The 20698-nt window shown below is 36.4% G+C and overlaps 1 protein-coding gene across 1 annotated transcript in view; it reads right to left on the bottom strand.

Moving 5' to 3' along the window:
* LOC103139365 (glypican-6-like) overlaps positions 1–20698 on the bottom strand; it is a 161799-nt gene that overhangs the window by 107503 nt on the left and 33598 nt on the right. The window contains exon 3 of the mRNA XM_016672406.1: positions 19588–19746. Coding sequence (XP_016527892.1) covers positions 19588–19746 — 159 coding nt within the window. The remainder of the gene's footprint in view (positions 1–19587; positions 19747–20698) is intronic.

Genomic DNA, 20698 nt, shown 5'->3' with positions numbered 1-20698 from the left:
TAAGTTTGTATTATTTTAATATGGCATTATGCAGCTGTGCACAGCAAGAGTTCTGCACATTAAGTCTCCATCAAACCAATAGTTTGCTACACTCCTTTCTGCTTGCTACTTCTAGTCTTTGTGGGTTTGATTAGGGGATTGATCCAAAAACATACACAGTGTTCCTGGCCATGTGGAGTATCACATGTCCAGCTGCTGGCAGACCTGACGGACCCCAGTGGAAAGAGAAAGATTGGAAAATTTGCATCTCACAGGCCTCTCATATTAAGAAATGGGGTCACCATGAATTCGGCTTGAGTTGCAGCCACGATAAAAGCTGGTCGAATTTTCTGCATATTAAAGAAAAGCACTTCAGTGCTTTCATTCTTATCTCCTCAACCACAGAATCCATTGGGCTATCCTTTATGAAAGGAAAGAGGAGCATGGCATCCCCCAGTGCCTTGTGGCAACAGTCTGCGGAGCAGCGCCTTTTATGGTTACAGAATCAAACTTATTGGAATTCTGCAAAGAAAAATGAAAAAAATATGAGACACTTTTGTAGTTTTACATCCCTTTTTTACATTTCAAACCATGGAAAGAGATTTATATTACTACTAAGCTGTCTGATTTTTTTTTTACATAAATAAAAACACTATGGGGTTTTCAGAAAGAGTAGAGCTTGCACCTCGGCAAAAGAAAAAATAAAGATACTATAATGTGAAAACTTTATTGTACTAATACAGTGTTTATTTTCATTCACTGTGAACTTCTGTTAGGTTACATATTATCCATTATATGCATTATACACATTATTATATCGTTTTTATCCCTACTTTTGGACAGTTTCAGCTTTCAATTTTTAATCTTTAATGTTTTTAGAACCCACACAAACTGCTGCAGGGATAGATTGCAGTTTGTATAAATTCATAAATTTTATGGATTAAAAATATATTGTTAGGCTTTGCAATATTCTTGTCTAACTTGCTCTGACAATATCAATATTTGAGGGTGACGAGAAGCATACTGTTGCACAGCAAAGTCAGAGTGTAATTTATGTACCTTTCCATGAGATTCCACGTGTTTCAAATGCAGCACTGAGCAGATTGAGAAATTAATGCAGAAATGAAGGAGTTGGTGACTAAGAGTGGGCAGCATAATCTTAACCATGAACATTTAATTAAGCAGTCATATGAGATGTTCTCAGTCAGTTGCCTAGCTGCAACATCCCAGCTTCCTCAAGTCACTTTAATGATCCGTACAATTTTGCATGTTAATAAAAACTGAATAATTACATCAAACACAGAAATTTGTAAATCTGAAATAATTCATTCTGTAATTAGCACAATTTTATTTTCATTACATACACAAAAATGATTTAATGTTTAAAGGTTTCATTGTATAATGCATGTTTCCTTTCAAATTATTATTATTTTTTTATATACTTGAACTTTCTTCAGATTTATACTTAAGTTCAGGTCTGTTTTATAAAGGAGATCTTGATCGACCTTTTCAGAAGACCAAGCTGAATTTTGAGTCATATTCAAAGCAGACCGCTGGCACAAAGTTTGACGTGATGAAAGACTCCAAAAGGCCAAATCATGTTTAAGTGGCATTTTGATGACATTTCTTTGGCCTGTTTAACCTTTGGTGAGTTTCATTTTTCTTGTGCATTACATCTCATCCATGCAGACGCATTTCTCATTCCCTTCACCGTAGAACACACTTTTAATATCTCCTAAACAATCTCTGCACAGGGCCTCTGAGGTAAAAAGGGAGAAGGAATCAAAAATGCATCAATACAACAACTGAGAAGAAGAAAAAAGTGGATTTTGGGTTTGTAATTGTTGATCTGAGAAGTTTAGGGAAAAGGTGTTTTCAATAATGTGTTGTTTTGTGATTACCTGCACTCTCTATTTTTTTTTTTTACACAGTAAAAATAATTTTATTTTTAACTTATATTCCTTTCTGTAAAGAGGGAGTCATATTGCATAGTATTTTTTTTTTTTTTTCGTGATGGCTGTGATGTTTGTTTTAAATAGCACACAGGAATGGTCAAAAAACAGCAACATCAGCTACAACCACATCAGTAACTCTTAGAGCCCAAAAAGTAAACAGATCCGGTATAAGCTCCATGGTACATTGTGAACTTGTGTAAGTTCAGAGTAATCCTGAATACTCAACAAAAGCTCTGGTGCATCCTCATCTTTTACATCGATATAATAATGCAGAGAATTTCAAAAGAATTTCAGTAAAACATCATCAAAATTGGCTATGTGATATAGCAGAAATACTACCGCTCCAAAAACATAAAACTGAATGTTTTGAAAACCACATCTCTTTTTGTTCAGTCGGGTGTGACAGATTGGATGAAAAAAAAAAAAACAAACAAAAAAAAATATAACAAAGGAAACAATTAAATGATTCTCTCTGTCTAGCAATTAGAATCAAAACTATCACACTTATCACACAATAGATTGTTGTTGTGATGTGTGTAGTGGGTTGAGAAATAGTTAACAAAAAAACTCAAATTCAATTCAATTTAAAGCTATACTTGAATTAGACTTAATTTTTGTCTTTTTTGTTTTCCCAACCATCTACACATATCAAAACAACAATCTACCTCATGCTTAGATTAACTCATCTGGATTAGTTAAAATATTAGTTTGTGGGATTAACATATATGATACAAGCTGTGTAAAGAGGTTCTATCATTTATCTATTGGTAACAATCTCACGTTTGAACTGTGCTTTTGAAGTTCAATATAAAATTTAGGGTCGGATGTTCTTAAAACATGATTTATTCATCTATAAAGTCATTTGGAAAGTACTAATAGGCTTCAACCAAACAGAATAAACATGAATGGCTAAACAGTCATGAACTGTTTCTACTTTGAGGCAGCAAATAAAATATGAAACTTTTATTTGATTCTCTGCCTCTGTGATTGTCTGCTCGCTCCAGCAGTGACTTTGTATCCCTTCAACATGTTACAGAGCTTTAACTTGGCTTAAGCAAATGCTACAAAACATTCCCAGCAGCTAGTTGGCTTGTTTTCATAGTTAATGAGGCTTGAAGAGTTTCAGGATAAAAAAAAAAAAAAAAAAAGTCAGAGTACTCTTCACACATGGGTTTTGCTGCTTAAAATGGATGATGTTTTGTAGCACAAGGTCGTACTTCAAGTTTAATGAGACACAGTGTGCATATTTAGGTTTTGAAATAAATGCTGAGGGGCAGAAACATGATGCCAGGAGAAATTTAAGATCAATGTTTAATATTAATAAGGGGAGTTCCTCAGCCCTTGGTTGATGATGCTCAGAATCTCTTATCTGGGATGCAAAACCTTACAAATGGATATAGAAAAATGCAATAGGTAGATGGAAAAAGTAAAAGTTACTATGCATAATATCAGTGCGGTCCAGCTTAGGAGTGGAGTACATGAATATCTTGTTTGTATCGTAGACATTTTAAAAGAACTGCGGGTATGCTGCCTGAAAGTGGAGGAAAGAGTAAGCTATCAAAACTTGCCGTCAGGTTCCTGAAAAGGCAGCAAAGAACTCTCAAGTAAATGAAAAAGACCCGCAGTAAGACTTTATAACAGCAGCAACTAAAAAGTCAGGTCCCACAGTAAGTCACATGCTAAATACTTAGAGGCTACATACCGTATTCCCAAGTTGACCATCACCATGAACCAAAAGCACAAGAAAATTGTGTTGCAATTTTCTAAAAACCATATAAATAAATCAGGGTGATTTTGGTATGCTGTTCTGTGGACTAATGAATCAAAACAAGAACTTGCATGGCCAGTAGTTCAGCATTATGTTTGGAGGAGGTAGAATAAGACATGCACTAAAAGACCAGAATGCCTACGATGAAGTATGGTAATGACTCAATAATGCTAGGCATAGTTTGCTCTTTGTGGTTCTGGACCCCTGCAGTGTGTGAAGCAAAAGATTAATTTAATCAAGTACCAAGAGATACTAGAAGTACATCTTTGATGATACGCATCTTCCCTAAATGATTGCAGTTGCTGACACCAGTATATCAAACTGTGAACATTTTACCATTCACACAACTGACCATGAACAGTCTAAAGCTAAGTAGCTTCCATTGAAAGATAAAAGAAAGACCTACTCCTGCCATGAGCCTATTGAAAAACGCTACTGTTACAACAAAAACAAGGTTAAGGCTACACTATGTAAGTACAGTATATGAAGAAAATGTCAACAACTCCAATCAAAACCTCTGCATGGCCATTTCTGTATCCACAGCCATCCAAGAATCGACAGAAACATGTCCATCAGGTGGCTATGCAGTGCTGGTCTTGTAGTTAAAAGTTAGAGCTATTTTTAACATCAAACAGAATAAAAACCATGCACAATATCACCATGTGGAATCTAGTTTATATGAGCTCTTTGTTTCCACATTGGGACACAAAATTATGACAATAAATGAGGCTGGGAAATAAAAAAAGTAGGCATGTTAAATAGCTTTAAGAATACCAGGGGATTACCAGTCGTTATGTTTTTGCCACTTTTTGATTAATCAGGTTGTTAGTTGCAGAAGATGACAAGTAGAGAAAAGGAAAGTGTCAAGTTGAGAGTTCTGCGACAATACTTTTAACATAAAAAGTCAACTGCTACATTTCTATATAAGGACACCAATGGCTCACATATTGTAAGATTCATATACTGTATTGATGGCATCACTGCTAGTAGCTGTTTGTTTGCATCCACATACCGGGCCAGTCTTAGAAAAAGTTGAGCACCGTTTGTACTCCTATTTCACCCCTGGATAAAACGTAGCAGTTCTGAAGGAGCTTAGAGAGTTGTTGTGGCTTCTCTGCTGTAATACGAGTTAGTTGAGAGGAGATGAAAATCTGGTGAGAATCTCATCTGGATGCTGCCCATGAAATGTGGACATGCCCAACTGGAAGGAGGCATCGAGTGCTTAAGGGGGGGATTTTATCTCACCTTTTGCTTTTCAACATGTTAGTATTGAGTAGGAAGTATTTGTTAAACAGACTTAATTTGTTTCACACATTTTTTTTTTAATCAGGTGGTAGATTACCTGCATTTATATGAGTTATATTAATTCCATTTTAAAGACAAGTCTGCCTTTGCTCAGGGCCTCTGCCATGATTTGACACAGAGTTCAGCTTTGGAAAGTACTGAAAAAGTCAATTAGCAAGGCGAAGGAATTCTAAGTGATTTCCTCTCTTGGATGATACTCACAGCCTCTGAATAGCAAGAAGCAAATTGGCTGCACACACCATTACATTACTATGACCCTGTGGATAAGCAGCTTTGTCTCAACCTGGCTGTTGGAGTGCCTCTCTGCGTGAAAGCTTCCATGCAGAGCTTTGTCAGACTAATCCATCCTGTGGAGCGTTTCCGCACCTAACGGAGAACAGAGAGGTTCTCAGAAGGATAAAAAGTGCATTGTTCATTTCTGCCCTTGTCACTACTTCTGCCCTTGTCACTATGAGTTCCAAAATGACACTTTTGTGCTAAGGAGACTAAAGGCACAGCAACGGCTGGTCACTACAAAGCTCTGGTCAATCATAGTTCATCCAAGCAAGTTTCAGCTGTATGAGGATATTTCACTCACAACATGGGGTCTCAGACATTTTTATGTATGACATAATGGAGTCCACAACTACAAGCATGAGGAATGTTCAAGAATGAAATTTAATGAGGCAACTAGACCGGCGATCCCACAAATATTTGAGAGGACTCGCACAAATAATTTTTTGTGTGAGTCCTCTTTTGTGTGTCTTTTTAGCACAGAACTGCTCTCTGTGTTTTTTTTCTCTTCGCTCACTAGTTACTACAATAAAAACTTGGCACATTTTGGTTGTGGACAAGTAATCTGACTGCTGGTTTTGAAAAAAAAGAAGGTGTAAATAATGTCTTAAGCATTTTTATCACTGCCACATTACTCCTGGTTCACTTAATAAAGACATGCCAACTACAGACTCGCTTTCTAAAGACTGTAGATTCAACTTGGACTTGAAGTTTAGGACTTGGAGTCTAATGAACAACTATTATTTCATGGATGAAAATATCTCCCTAAATGTAATTACTTTAGAAAATTATTAATTTTGTCCCCTTTGAGGTTCCTTAGCACATACAAATGGACAGGTTGTCATGGTAATGTTACAACGGTTTCACTGTATGAGTTTTCAATGTTATAGGCTAATAAAATGAGTAAATGGCAGCATTTATGTTTGCATTTACCTCAAACCTCCAACAGCTCTGACATGAATGTGCTTAATCTCCTGGTAAAAGTTAATCTGACAGCAATCTATTATAAAAATGATCACATTAATTTCTATCAAAGTGACCTCTAGCAAATCAATTGGGGTCATTTCAAAACAAAATTAAGTTATCTTACTTATGCTAGTGTCTTTGCAAAAATTATTTCAGTTTTCCAGAAAAAGTATTTCCTGCCTGCTTTATAGAGAAATGTGAAATTATATAAAAGTTATATAATTAGTAAATATGAATATTGCAGATACATAGCAGAAATACATTTTTTTGAAAATATTTAAAATCAGTTCATACCAGTTTTTACAAAAACGTAATGCTGCTGTCTTGAATTTATGTTTTAGGCACACTAGATGGCATGAGCATCAATCATGAGGAAACGTCAAAAAGACTCATGCTTACAATCAAAAACACATTTCAGTAAAATGTTTAACAGGAAGATTTGGAAAGTTTAATCAGCAATGCAAGACCATCGCTGCTTTCCTTTCTGCACTCCTAAAGCGAACTCACCCTTCCCGCATTTATTCGAAAGGCTTGACATGCCAATTACTCAGTGTCACATCTCAAGTGAATGCTAAACTAAAATTATGCCAACCTCACGGTCACCATCTTCAGTCATTTTTAAATGATGCATGGAAGCCAAAAGGAGAAGAAACGTTGCCGATGTACGAGGGAAGCATATCAGCACCTTTGCAGAGGGGGACAATATTTTTCATCTGTCTCCGCCGACAGTGTGAGCTCAGCTGTAGGCCGAGCAAACTCAATATCCAGAGGATGGGATTTTTTGTAACTGAGTTTTCAGAGTGTGTGTTTCAATATCTGACACAAAGTTTAAATTCAATAAATACATGAAAAAGAAGAATCATACTGCACCACGCCGGTGGATTTCCTACTCATTTTTGCTACAGCAGCTTGTGAAGAGACATGCTTCTCACAGCCTCTCCTTGAGGCTCACCAGTGGGACAGAGTTAACAGCATTCAGGCCATGCAGAGCCATCCATCCTGAAGTACAGAAGTGACACCAGGCTGCAGCCTGTGCCAGATGATGGAGCCTGCCACCAACCCTCTGAGCACTGCCGGCGAGAACCCTTTCGCAAGCCCTCAGAGAATTGCAGTCTTCCCAACATTCACTTAGCATAACACAGGGACACCAAAACAGAGGTTATTTATTTATGAACTCTTCCAGGAACTGTGTGTCCACATGGTTTTGGATTTCATTAGTGATGGACATGCAACTGTCAAAGAGGTTTCATCTGCAGGGGTTAAATCAATGGTGTCAGTGCCCTGTCCTCATCAGCGCCCTGGCCTCTGTGTAATTTAGTGTCATCTCTTGTGTAATGAAGGTCTTGTACCGTCAGAAGGTTATCAAGTCCTGCAGTGTCCTTTGTGTGTCGTACATCTGTGCCACGTCCTCTATAATATGTCCTCTACTTGGAAGTGTACTGCTGCAAGCCAAAATGTCACGGCCAGAGTCTCTGCATTTTTCCACATTCTTCTCTTTTAACGGTTTTATGCATATCAAAGGTCTAGGATATTTTACAGTGCATAGCTAATAGAAAAATGTATCTTGTTTTAAACACAATAAAACATTCTCTGCACACTTATTCTGAATGTCTTTATGTAAAGAAAATAACTATTGAAAAAATAATTTTCTCATTTAATATATTTCTAATTGTGTTGCTATGCACACCAGATATTAGTAACTTAGAAAGTTATCTTTAGAAAGATCTGGATTAAGTAGGGAGAGCTATTGTCTGGGAAACAATAAGTAATCCAGTCACATTGCACACTATGTTTTGAAGAATAATGTCAAATTTCATCACCTCTGAAACGCTTCCAACATGAAAGCTTTGAGACACGTACATTATAGTGTTTGGCTCTTTGGAGCATATGGCACTGACATGTTTATACAATTAAAAAAGGATTAATGGGAAAATGTACACAGATGTCCTTGATAAGAATCTGAAGATGAAACAATGCAGGATTTTTCATCCAGCAAGACATGTATGTCTTCCATCCCAAATGGACAGCCAAGGAAATAATCAATTGGTTTCAAAGAAAATCAGAGTGCATAGAAGAGGGCCTCTAAAACATTCACAGCGTTTGTGTGAAAATCACACCAGTTTTTCCACACAGAAAAGTCAAAGTCTTTTCTACCAAGTATCAAATGCATTTTAGTAAATACGTAAATTCATAAATTGTAAATAAAAATCAAGGTTCTTGGGCAGTTGAGTTTACTGGTTGATTTGAACATTGTTCAGAAAAAAATCTGATTTGATGGTTATGCAATGATTGTTTTTTAAAAGAATACTGTTCCAAAAGCTTTCCAGTTACTTCAATATCCAACAGATAAATGATCCTGACAACAACAACAACAAAAAAAATGTTTGGCAGGATAAGAGAAACACTTGGAAGCATTACTCTAAAAAATACAACACTACTGAACAAGAACTCTTGAATAAATCCTATACAAACAAAATGTTTTGAAACTTGTTTTACTTGCCCCATCCAAATTTAGCAAGTACACTCACTGGATTTCCAATTTAGAACCCAGCTGGCCACAGGAGGCAAACTTCCAAAGAGCACTCTCTAAATGGGGCCAAAACTCATCACAACTTGCTCCGTGCATCAAATGCAACCTCCTTATTCAATTTATTCATACTATAAATTAATAATGCCGCTATTATATTATGCACAAAAGATAATGGGAATTACAGATCAGTCCACAAAAGCACGGGCTCAGTCTGCAACAGTGGGGCTTCGGTGGAGTAATTAAATGTGTTCCATCTTTCACTCTCGCACACAGAAAACAGACGTAGTTTGTCCATTTTTGGATATTGATGGCGAACTCCTAAAGTCGTAGGTTGGACAATTATTCACTTTTCTTTTGGATCACAATGAATGCAATTACAGAACCACTGGTGATGGTTTCAGTGTGTAAGTTCAGTGCTGAAGAGCAGTGAGTGTACTGTAATGAGGACCTTGGAGATCATCTTTTGAAGTAACCATTTGACATCAGCTCTGAATTGTGGGCATCTTCAAAATTTCACTTGGTAACTACTTCAATGACCATCAAACATGAATAATAAATGTAAAGAATTAAGAGTTTGTGATGCCCGGGGAAGTTGGCAGATTAGAAGAGATTTTGTATCAAGTACACAAACAGGACTGGCCTGTCAGAGTATTGAGTACATGTTTTTAAAAGTCAGAATATCTTTTTTTGTGTGTGTGTGTGTGTGTGTGTGTGTGTGTGTGTGTGTGTGTGTGTTTGTTTTATATTAGCCAGAGATATCTGTTACCATAAATGTGATGGATCTCATGAAAAACTACTCTTGCCATCATTCAATATTAAATGAAAGCAACTTAAAAGCTGCTTTGCTTTGACAAAACCTTAAAAGTCTGGCATATGAGTCAGAATGAAAGACTGTATCAGTGTGTTTAAGCCAGACTTTCATCTTCACGGGAAAGTGGTAAATATGTCAAAAAAATTTGTCGTCCTAGCAAAACTCTTGTTTATCTCACAGGCTTTCATCAAAAGGTGCATTTGATGTAAAAACTTAATTACTGTTGCTATATTTAATGTTTCGTTTCATTTACAGCTGACACAGATGTTCCTGTACTGCATTGCAACTAAAATGTATTTAAAATGTTAGCTTATATTTGAATGATTTGCTGTTGCAATTTACTTAGAAACAAAGATTTTTTCTTTTAGTTTTACAGGGCCTAGAGATATTTTGGGGAGAGACACAAAGATGTTTTCGAGAAAAAATTGGTTGAAAAATGACTAAAGTGGCAAAGAAATTAAAGAAAGGTGGTCGAAAAGTATTCACCAATTGAAATAAGTATCAACATTCTGGTCTCCTGGTCTCCGTCTTTCCCTCTCATGTATAATGAGGTTGATTCTGAAGTGCAGCGCTGACTGTGACTCATCGCTCTCCGTTTTCTCATCAAAGCTTTGTTTCTCCACTTCTTTAAAGAGGCCACAGTATCATGCAGAGGTCCAATGTGTTGATTATGAAAAGTTAATTATTTTTGGTTCCACTTTATTCTTAATATATGCACAAGTGATCCTTAGCACAGCTGACTTTAATCAAGAAACATGTCATAATTCTGGCTCTGTCTGTTGAAAAATAAAACTTTTAGATCTACTTAAGAGTCCTGAAACATTTGTTTTCATGTTAAACAGAACAGAGAACACTGAACAGACCAACTGGAGAAGTGAGCGTTATTCTTTTTTTTTTCTTTCTTTTTTTCCACAATGTTTCCAGGCTCATGTAGTTGAATAGGAGCTTTAGAACAGCAAGAAAGACAGATTAGAGAGAATGGGGTGTTGTGTTTTGAGTTGGTCGTGGGTTGGATCTGGTGTGAATAAGTGATTGTTGGAGGGAAAGGGGAACACTGCAGCTCTCAGTGTTGAGCTCCATAGAGACATGATCAAAGAACTCTGTCAACCAAGACAGCTGTTCAACTCAGACTTTAGTCACCCAACCATGCACACTAATCTCTAGCTGAAGTCTGGAGAGGAAAAAGAAAACTCGCTGACCAAACTGGACTTAATGAGCATCCACCATTCAAGAAGAGCAAACAAATGCAAATGTGCTAGAAGAGATGCAGATGCTTCAAACGTATGTCCTTTTTTTTTTACACATTAAATTTTCAGTTTCAGTCAATCAATAGTTTCCAGACACCAATTTTTCGACATTTTAGATTCTGTGAATATTCACATTTGTCCAAATTTCTGTGTCCCCTAAAACATCAAAACTTACAGCCAACAGAACTGACGGGCTGACAGGTCAACCCCATCGCTTCACATTTGTCCAACCGTGACATGTGCTGTGTTCTGTCTGAGCATCGCGCTAAGACTGCGGGAGGGTTAGGTTACGTTGAAATGGATCGCTTGTATATTCATCTTTTATGTTAGTGATTAACCATAATGCTGCTAACCAGAGAAATAATGGAGCCATTTGTTAATTCACCATGTCGTACAAGACAGAGCTGTCTGCTATTAGACATTTCGTACAAACCATGCATCACTTTGTATCCACAAAGGGGATGGAACCAAAAAGTAGCATGCAGCAAATTACATAATTTTACATACATAACTTTAAAATATATGTTCAGATGTATTTAACATTTTGGTGGCTTAAATAATGAAGCATTACTCATCTTGCTAAACTCTCTTGGCAGTGATTTTAGTGCAACTTAAATTTGTATCTTTCACTCTTTACCTACAATTTACATAAGGATGTTTTAACATCTTGAGAGCTGGCAGCATGGTGGAATGAAATTGCACGCCAACTTGTAAATATGAAATTAGCTTTGTTCATAACAATCCAATTGATTTAATTGGGTATCTTAAAAAAAATCTATTTTTAATGTTAAGCCAGTTGGCAGTTTATTTCTATGGCACATTTCTAAAAAAATAATAATAATAATAATAATAACCAAAGTTGAACAAAGTGCTTCACAGGGCTGAAAATAATTAAGTGAAAAATGAAACAGCGTAATAAAAATAAAGTTATAATAATAGAAAACCTGAAAATTTGCCAAGACAACACTAACAAGTATGTCTATGAAATAAGAACAGACGTAAATGTAGTTGGTATGGATGGAGAGGGTGTAAATACAGTAATAACACCATTGCAATGCATTCATTTGAATGTGTGGTTCTGCAGGTTTGTTTTCCTCATTCTCCTGGTCTGGGTCAAACTGGCTCCAACATGTAAGGTTGGATGGACAAGTCTTCTGTTGTTGACATCTGTGATAAACTTGGGAATAAAAAGTTTCTCTGCCAGTAGATAACTACACTACTGCTATCAAACTACAAAAATGGCCAAGCAAGGTGGAGTGAAACGCTGTGCGATCTGGAGGAGGGCAGGCGTGAAATGTCTAATTCACATTTTTTAAAAATGCAGCAAACCAGTTTCTCTAAAACAAGCCTCAGAACAGGGGCAAACAAAGGGTATGTGGAGCGACAAAAAAGAGGAGTGCAGACCAAAGCTTTGCATTTCTATTTTATACAGACCATAAGTGAACAATTTACATGTGGAAAGGAAGGATTTAAAAGCCTGATATGTCCACTTTAAGAAAACAAGGGTGAAGTGTGCAGGAAAGGCTATTCTCAAATTCAACATAAATTGAAAAGAAAATTACTAGTACGAGCAAATACTACGGCATACATCATATTTTCACGTCTCATAACTTTTGCATGGGTCTACTATTTACGTTATCAAGATTTTCTTGAGCAAATGTGTGCACAGAGTCTGTCTTTTTCCTGCAAAGATCAGTTTATAGTCTTGCAGTTTTAGTTCATTTTGTCCAACCAATATTTCCTCCTCATTGTAATCTCGCCAACACTCATTCCTCAAAACACAGGCATGTTGTCTTTGATTTTGCAATCTGCCATTTTCACTGTCTTGTTATTTTTGGCATTAGTATGGGAGCATTACATTTCCCACTGGTGTTCACTGGTTGAACACATTCTTGGGCCACAGAGTGGACCATTAGTCAAGAAAGTGTTCAGAACATTCGGAGCTCAACTATTCACTGCAAAAATTGGAGAGTTTTCAAACTTCTATAAAAATGTAAAAGTTTAGTTGTTTTGGAATAGCACCATTATTACCTTGGCCTTGTTCTAAGTTCTGACTTTACTGAGAATATTTATGATTCTCAAGGCAATGACAGCTCACACAGTTAAAACCAGATGTTTGCTCAAAGTTTATCAAAATGTACAATTTTTTTTTTTCCATTGGACATTAAATCCAACTAAACCTGTTTTTGTAGACTTAGGATTGCCAAAATTATTTCAACAGGCTGAATGCAGAAATTCATGACTGTGATCTTCTAGAAGGAACACCTCAAACACACTACTTCATATTTGATATCAGGAGAACAATAGTGGACTTCCATCCCTAAAGGTGCCATGTTTATCTGTTTGAACAAAACATATATGTATAAACCACTGGGAAAATCCAGCCATTACAAAGGCTCTGTAATGGCCTTTGTAATGGCTGGATAATAATAATAATACAGTACCAACATGAGCTGTCAGGCAGGAAAAGCTCAAAAAGCAACTCATGAAACATGAGTTTTAGTTATTGAAGATGTGCCATGTGATCCGATACCCTCATCATTGGATTCTGAAGAAACGGAGGGAGGTTGCAAACCTCACAACACCATCTCAACTATGAAGCACAAAGGTGGGTGTTTTGGTTTCGAAGTGACTGCTCCACTGCACAAAATATTTTAGATGGCATAAAGAGCAAAGAGGATTAAGTAGAAATATTGAAGCAACTTCCTAGGGCCTCAACCAAGATATCAAAGCTTCATCCTATTGGACAAACGGACACTCATACCACCAAATAGCTACAAAGTCACTTAAGAAGAAAAAAAATAATGTTAATCTAATATCTAATATCAACCCTGTATGAAATGTGCAGGTAGAGCTGAAGAAATATGTGTGGTCTTAGTAGCCTACAAACCAGACTTGGAGCATTTCTTTCAGGAAGAATAGAGCCCAGCAAGCTCTATTGTGAGAAGCTTAGAGAAAAACACTCAATGTTTTACCCAAGTCATACAACTTAACTTAAAGACAACACCGTACATACTGAGGAAATGTATGAAAATGTCTGACTTTAAAGAAAGTAATAAAAAACATGATCACTTTTTCTGATTTAATATCAAACTGTAAAAGAAGGAAAGTAGATATTGGAAAATATCTACTTTCAACTGTAAGCAGATAACAAGTCCATTTAAAGAAGTTGGTAATGCCAATGTGGCAGTAATTACATGTCTGTTGGCGTCCTAATGAGTAGAAGCAGAGTCTCAACATTAGTTATAGGGTCAGAAATATTTATTCCTCAGGTTAAAATGTTTTTCTTCCGAGTTAGAAATTACTTTCTAAAGAACCATTATCTGTAAACTGCGATGAGAAGAATTCATGGACAAGTGTATTATGTAATCCTTTCTTGGTTTTGAGAACACTTTGCTTCCCCTAGCAAGCAAATAAATCAATCGTTCAAGTAGTACTTAAAAGTGTTTCATTGTTGATGCTACACTGAGACCTCACATGGTTTTTAAACAAGCAAGATTGACTTATATTTTTTTTTGTTTTCAGTGTCACAAAAGATGCAAACTTCTTGCAACGCTGAATAGCTATTTATGCTCGTTTATACTGCACGACTAAACTTCTCCAAAGCAGTGTCATCAAAAAATGGGAGACCAAGAAATACACACTGGTAAATTAATTCCTGAGGACGAGGTTTGGGGCTCAAGACGGAGAAGCAAACGATTGTCGCGGAATCCGCTTGCTTTGATCTGGATGCTGTGAAGCATCTTATCACAGAGAAGCAAGAAGAAATTCCCATGGTTAAAATAAGTGGGTTCCCTGATGATTTGGAGAGCTCTGATCCAGAAATGTTTTTTTTTTTTTTTTTTTTTTGTGAAACATCCTGATTAGGAGAAAGTTGAGCCCAACTGTTTTTAAGTGCAACACTTATAAACTATGCTTGATACTCCAATCAGAGAGGCCAGCTAGCAAAGAATCTCTTTTCTGTAAATTCGGTAAGATGCATTTCCAAAAAAGATGGGAGCGAGAGGTGGCCTTTCCATGTGCAGCATAAAATGTAAAAGCACTGTTTTGCCACTCTGATGGCATGTTTCATGTCAGCTCTGCACATGTTCTGAGTCATCTCCTCAGACCTAAAAGGAACATCTTTTGCTTTCAGCACAGCATGCAGCTGCTTTTTATCCGAGGCTTTCTCTGAGATGATAGACGTACTCCGTGCACTTCAGGACGCATGCTGCCACAGAAAATATGCGGTCATCCTAATTCATGTTGCTACCTTGACCATATCCAAATCAGTGCACTTTTAGTAGTTATGTAATATTGACATAGCTGCTTCAATCTAAGCTCCCAGCTGGCTACTGTGTTTTTTTTTTTTTTTTTTTGCTCCGATAAGTAGGGGTCTGTATGCATGAATAAGCATCACAGAAAAGTTGTCTAAGAAGTCAAGACAGCAGCAGGAGATTGCCTTAAATACCTTCTTCATATTTAAGTATGCTAGATCCACTGTGTTGATGCCCCCAGTAAAAAAAAGAAAAAAAAAAAAAAACACGAGACAAAGAGCTGTCCTAGTAACTAACACTAGATGCAATTTTTATTGGTATAAAGCATTTTTGCTTTTATCGTTGTACACCTGTAAATCTGTGATCTACAGACTGACGTCAACGATTATTACCTAAAAGACCATTCAGACATTTTTTAATATTATATATATTTTTTTTTTTTATAATGGCTTGTGCTCTGCAATTATTATTACTATGTTATGCTGTACATAGTCGCTGTCAGACAAAAGCCTTGCACCTCCAAAATAGAAGTTTTCAGGAAAGGAAGAAAGCCTCTTTCTTATTCATGTTAATTCTTTGTGTTTGCTGATTTTTCAATGCCTATTGATCAATAAAACCACAGACATGAAGGTTTATCATTAGAGCTGATCTTCCAAACCTTTTAAAGATTAGGTTTCTTTTTATGCCAGTGTAGACAGCTTTGTGCACACACATGCACAAGCATGCACACACACGTGCACACGCATGCACACACACATGCACGCAGACACAAAATATTAACCGTATTTTCTAAATGTAATTTAGGTCATTCTCCGAGACACCTGAGCAAGCAGACATATTTTAGGAGAATAAAATCAGAAGTTTGTTGAGGCTAAAGCCAAAAATTATCAGTCAAATGTCTGCTGAAGTGCACTTCAGCAGTTATATATATATTTTTTTCTCCCTGTGCTATATGTGGTGTTTATATGATAGAACTCTTGAGGGTCCTTGGTTGAGCATAAGGCATGCTGAAAGATGGGGTAAAAGAGCCCTTAGCCAGATGATTGGACGCTCATATCCAAGCCTTAATTCTAGTGTGCAACAGTCATTTATGGCTTCAAGATTGCTCAATAATGCATCAGAACCCACAGGCCTTCAGGGGAAGCAGCCAGTAATCAAAAAGTAAGTTAAGGTTTTCATAATAGGGGACTATAAATAACTTTGGACAGAAATGGGGGCATGTAAAATTTATAAGTGATGATTCAAACCCCATGAGGTGGATAAGCTTAATGCAATAAGAAAGCATGTGATATTAAGAGAAGTAATGATTTGATCACTTATGGAAGATGATTTTTTTGCATAGTAGATTACTTATGCCTTAAATGTGTCGATAAACAATATCAAAATTGTTCTGAAGGTTTAACTTCCAAAATCTTCCTTTATTTTTAACATATACTGTGTACATCAAACTATTTTAAAAAAGGTTTAAACAGTCAAGGAAACTTTGTATAAGAAATTGGTATCAGTTAAGCTTATAAACAAGTGAAACTAGCTTTCTCTACTTGCAAGGATAACATCTTTATACTGACAATACTCTAAAATATTGGAGTTTTAACATAAGAAATGGTAGAATGAAGTACATGTATAATTGCTGAAACCGTGAGACACTTTGCCCTAAAACTCATAGCTGTAGGAAGGTTCAGGCAGTGTGATGCAACACCAAAACAAATCATGTCAGGAATGTTTTTTGTGGTGAATGTGGCTTTCAGGCATACTGCAATGCAATATAGGTAAACAAAAAAAACATGAATTTATGTAACTGGACATTGTGTAAGTGTGTGTCTGCATGGTTATACGTCCTCTTTGTCTCTGTGTTGTGTTGAACTGGTGAACAGTCTACCTCTTGCCCCATTAAGCACTCCAGAAAGACACTAGATCGCTCACAAACATGCGTGAATTGAGTGGGAAAAGATCACAGGTAGTTGGACTTTTTAGAGACCATAATTTCAGTTATGTTAAACCATCAGTGGTGACGCTTGGCAAGTGCTGAGTCAGCTCAAGAAAAGCTAATTTAGTCTCAAGCCTTTTGTTTTTGCTTTAGCTTGTTTGGCATTTCTGTCCAATCTGTCCAAATGTTACAGAGGCAATACAAATACTTTTTGGGATTTAGTTTGGTATGTTTTAAAATAGTAAAAACATTATTTTAATTTATTTTTAAAGATACAGCACAAATTACCATTTTCAATTTTGCTTGTTTTTGAAATAATCTGTGTTTAGTTATCTCTTCAGCAGTTTTAAACCAGATAAATAAATAATTGTCAACCAGCCTAAAAACAGCGCTACTGTTCCTGGGATACCGGTCCAGGTATTTCCAACCCGTCAGATGGATCATGTAGCATTCGTCAGTGACACGTTTCAAATACATCATCCTTGATGTTGTTTGGGCAATGAAACATTGATTTCTCTTTTTGCTGCCCTCCCTTCTCCTGGTTCAAGCAGGCAGTTTTGGACTTTAAACACAGAAGGTCAAAAAAAATAAAGGATTTTATAACAGTGAGCCACTGAGAGTTTAACATTTGATCCAAGCTTTGAAAGCAGCTATCTTTTGCAAGTGAATGTATGCTTTTTTTGTGTAAAAATGACATAATCTGAAACTGTATGTCTTTTGCATAAGATTATGTAACTCCTTGTTTCAGAGACAGCATTATTTTACTGATAAAAATCCAGCTAATGATGTTATTAAACATTACTGAACACAACTGGACAAAAGCGTGGGTAAAACAATTCTGAGTGTCTAGTAACTCGGTAGTTATAATGTGCATAAAGGGAATAATTTTAATTCATAGTTTATGTTGACCTGATTTAAAAAATACTAGGAATGCACTGATGTGAAAATGTGGGCTATTATTAATATCTGATTCTGATATAGCTGCTATGGCCAACAACCAACACTTACTGATATCATATGTATATTTTATATATTTCACTACCTTTCAGCACCTTAGAAAAACCCAATCACACCCCTGACACCATCATAGCTTTTCTGTTTCAGTTAAACTCCCCACAATCCAGCACTGCATCACTAAAAAATGTCTCGTGACCAAACAAATAATCACTGGGCATCACAAATACCACATGACAAAACGCTCTCAACTCTCCCTTCAGAAAAGAAAAGGCAACTAGATGGAAATAAATATTTGTCGTTATATCTAGCCAGTTTTATTTATCAGACTCATACTATTTAAAAATGACTAATATAAGCCGATACTGTTGTCAGGGCCAATATATCATCCATTCCCCAAAAGGTATATTTACTAAATTTGAATTTTAGCTTGAAGAAAGCTGCATTTAAATCCCATATTTTCTTGTTTCCCAAATTTTCTACCCATCTTTCTCCTTAATTCACTTAATCTGATCCTGGTAAAACATATTTAAGCTCTTAAAGAAATGGTCTTGAAGGGGAAAAAAAGCAGGTGAACAATGGACATCTGAACAAGAATGATGGGAGCAGGAAATAGAAGAGGCATCTTTCAGCAACATAATGTGAAAAAATCATTTAGAGAATTTTACTTTGTGTCAAAAATTTTGAACCCTCAATCTAATTCAGCAATTGTGCTGGACAAACAAATTTGGTATCTTCGTATAAGTTATTTTCAGAGTTTAAAAAGGGATCTACTCAATGATATGTAGGTGGTCATAATGTTATGATTGCTTAGTATTTATTGCCCACGTTGTCATTTATCTCTTACCAGATCAAAAACACATAACTCTTATGATATTGCACTACAGTCTCAAGTTGCTGAGCAATTATCTTTATAATTTTTAATGACTCCTCCACTATATGTAGGTTTTGGGTCTGTGGTCTCTGTGTGCCTAGTCTCTGCATGGCAATGTCCAGTGATTACCAGGAGCCTCACACTAAGCCTCATCTATCTGCCTGGCTGCCTGCTAATCTGCCTGACCACCCTGCTTATTCAATCTCCTGCATTGAAGTACACACTGGTTCGGGCTACACTGTCTGGTATTCCACTCATACACTCTGGTGAGAGCCACTCACTCAAATCCACTTATCAGCTGGTGACCTTCGATTTTTTATTTTTTTTCACCCAGCATCCATCTCAACTCACCGACTCCAGATTCGACTTTTATTAAACTTGGTGACAATTTTCTGGTTTTCTTTTTTTTTTAAAGACACCTTTGGGTTAGAATCCTAGCCTAACATGAGAAAAATTATTTCTCCTCACTTGCACTGTTGAAATGTGGATATATTTATATTGGCTATTTTAAGACAGGTTAATCAATGCTGTACATTTTTTGTATTTTCCTTTCTAGAATATTGAATATAAAATCATGTTGAAAATTTCCAAACACCCTGCAGCAAAAAAGGTTCAAAATAGATCAACATAGGAATAAATAACTTTAAAATTTATAACTGGCTTATAGTTAAAAAGCACAAGGGGAGTTGAGTTGTCTTTCATGAATTTTAGATGCTAAACAAATGAAAATGTCTCGACTTACCGTCAAACTTTTTATGTCTGGAGGTGAATGTTGTTCTCATGTTGTGGCTGCTGTCGTCAACCATAATCTCAAATTCTTGCTTGCTTTGCTGGCTGAGTTTGTCCTCCATCTCAGATGTGCAGCAGGTGTAACCCTTGGGACAGACACGGAGGTGCTCACCTGAACGAAACAGAGACACGGAGAACCGTTTTGCAATGCCACAGGATTTGGATGTTTCATAAGGCTGCGCTAAGTCTTTGATCAAAAGTCTCCCGTGATTGTTGGGACTCTCGTCGCTGAAACTATCAAAGACAGCCAGAGTGTAACAAATGAAAAAGATAATGTTTATTGGTGAGACAGAAAGTAACTTTTATATACCAGCGCCTATTCCCCATACAGCATCTTTATCACATTGCCGTTACAGGAGATGGAAAATACTGTTTTCAGAGCCGAGTCAAGTCGGGTCAGTCTTATGTATGCAGTCCAGAATAACAAATTAGCCGTAAGGCATGCAGCAAGATGGAGCCTGGCATGGCTTCAAACTATGACATCAGCCAAGCAATTTTGGATAATGGTTACATTAGAGGATTTCTGTTCACTAGGGGCCAGCATAACAAGCTATAAACAAATCACTAACATATTTTGTCATGACAAGTAACAATTGCCCCTTTACTCATCCATCAGATACCAAACAATATTTGTTTGAAGTCATCTTTCTGCAAATCCTATACAGAACTAAAGCAACACCTCTGGTGTGAAATATTTGGTAAAAATATCATAGTGATAAACAGAAATCAGATAGTTACAAATGGTGTTTAATTTAAAACATGGAGAGAATTTATTTGTTGAAAATAGTGCAAATGAGACTGTTGACAGCAAAGAGTCACAAAATGCTTGATTGATGGGAATTTGCCATTTGTTCTCTTTGTGAAGAGACCAGAGTGGAATTTTACATTAACCTCAGAAAACCATTCTAAATATGTTAGACATTCTTAAATAGTTGAGAATGTGTAGAAGTGGAAACTCTACATTTAATAAATTCTTAATTTAGTTCTTATTAATCCTGGGTAACTGAACAACTGTATTTCTATTACACCTAATTTTTATAATAAAGAAAAATATTATTTACTTT

Source organism: Poecilia formosa, unplaced genomic scaffold (genome assembly GCF_000485575.1).
Source record: "Poecilia formosa unplaced genomic scaffold, Poecilia_formosa-5.1.2 Scaffold60, whole genome shotgun sequence".
Classification (NCBI taxonomy): domain Eukaryota; kingdom Metazoa; phylum Chordata; class Actinopteri; order Cyprinodontiformes; family Poeciliidae; genus Poecilia; species Poecilia formosa.
Note: the sequence above shows the minus strand (reverse complement) of the source record. Positions and strands in the feature narration are given on the sequence as shown.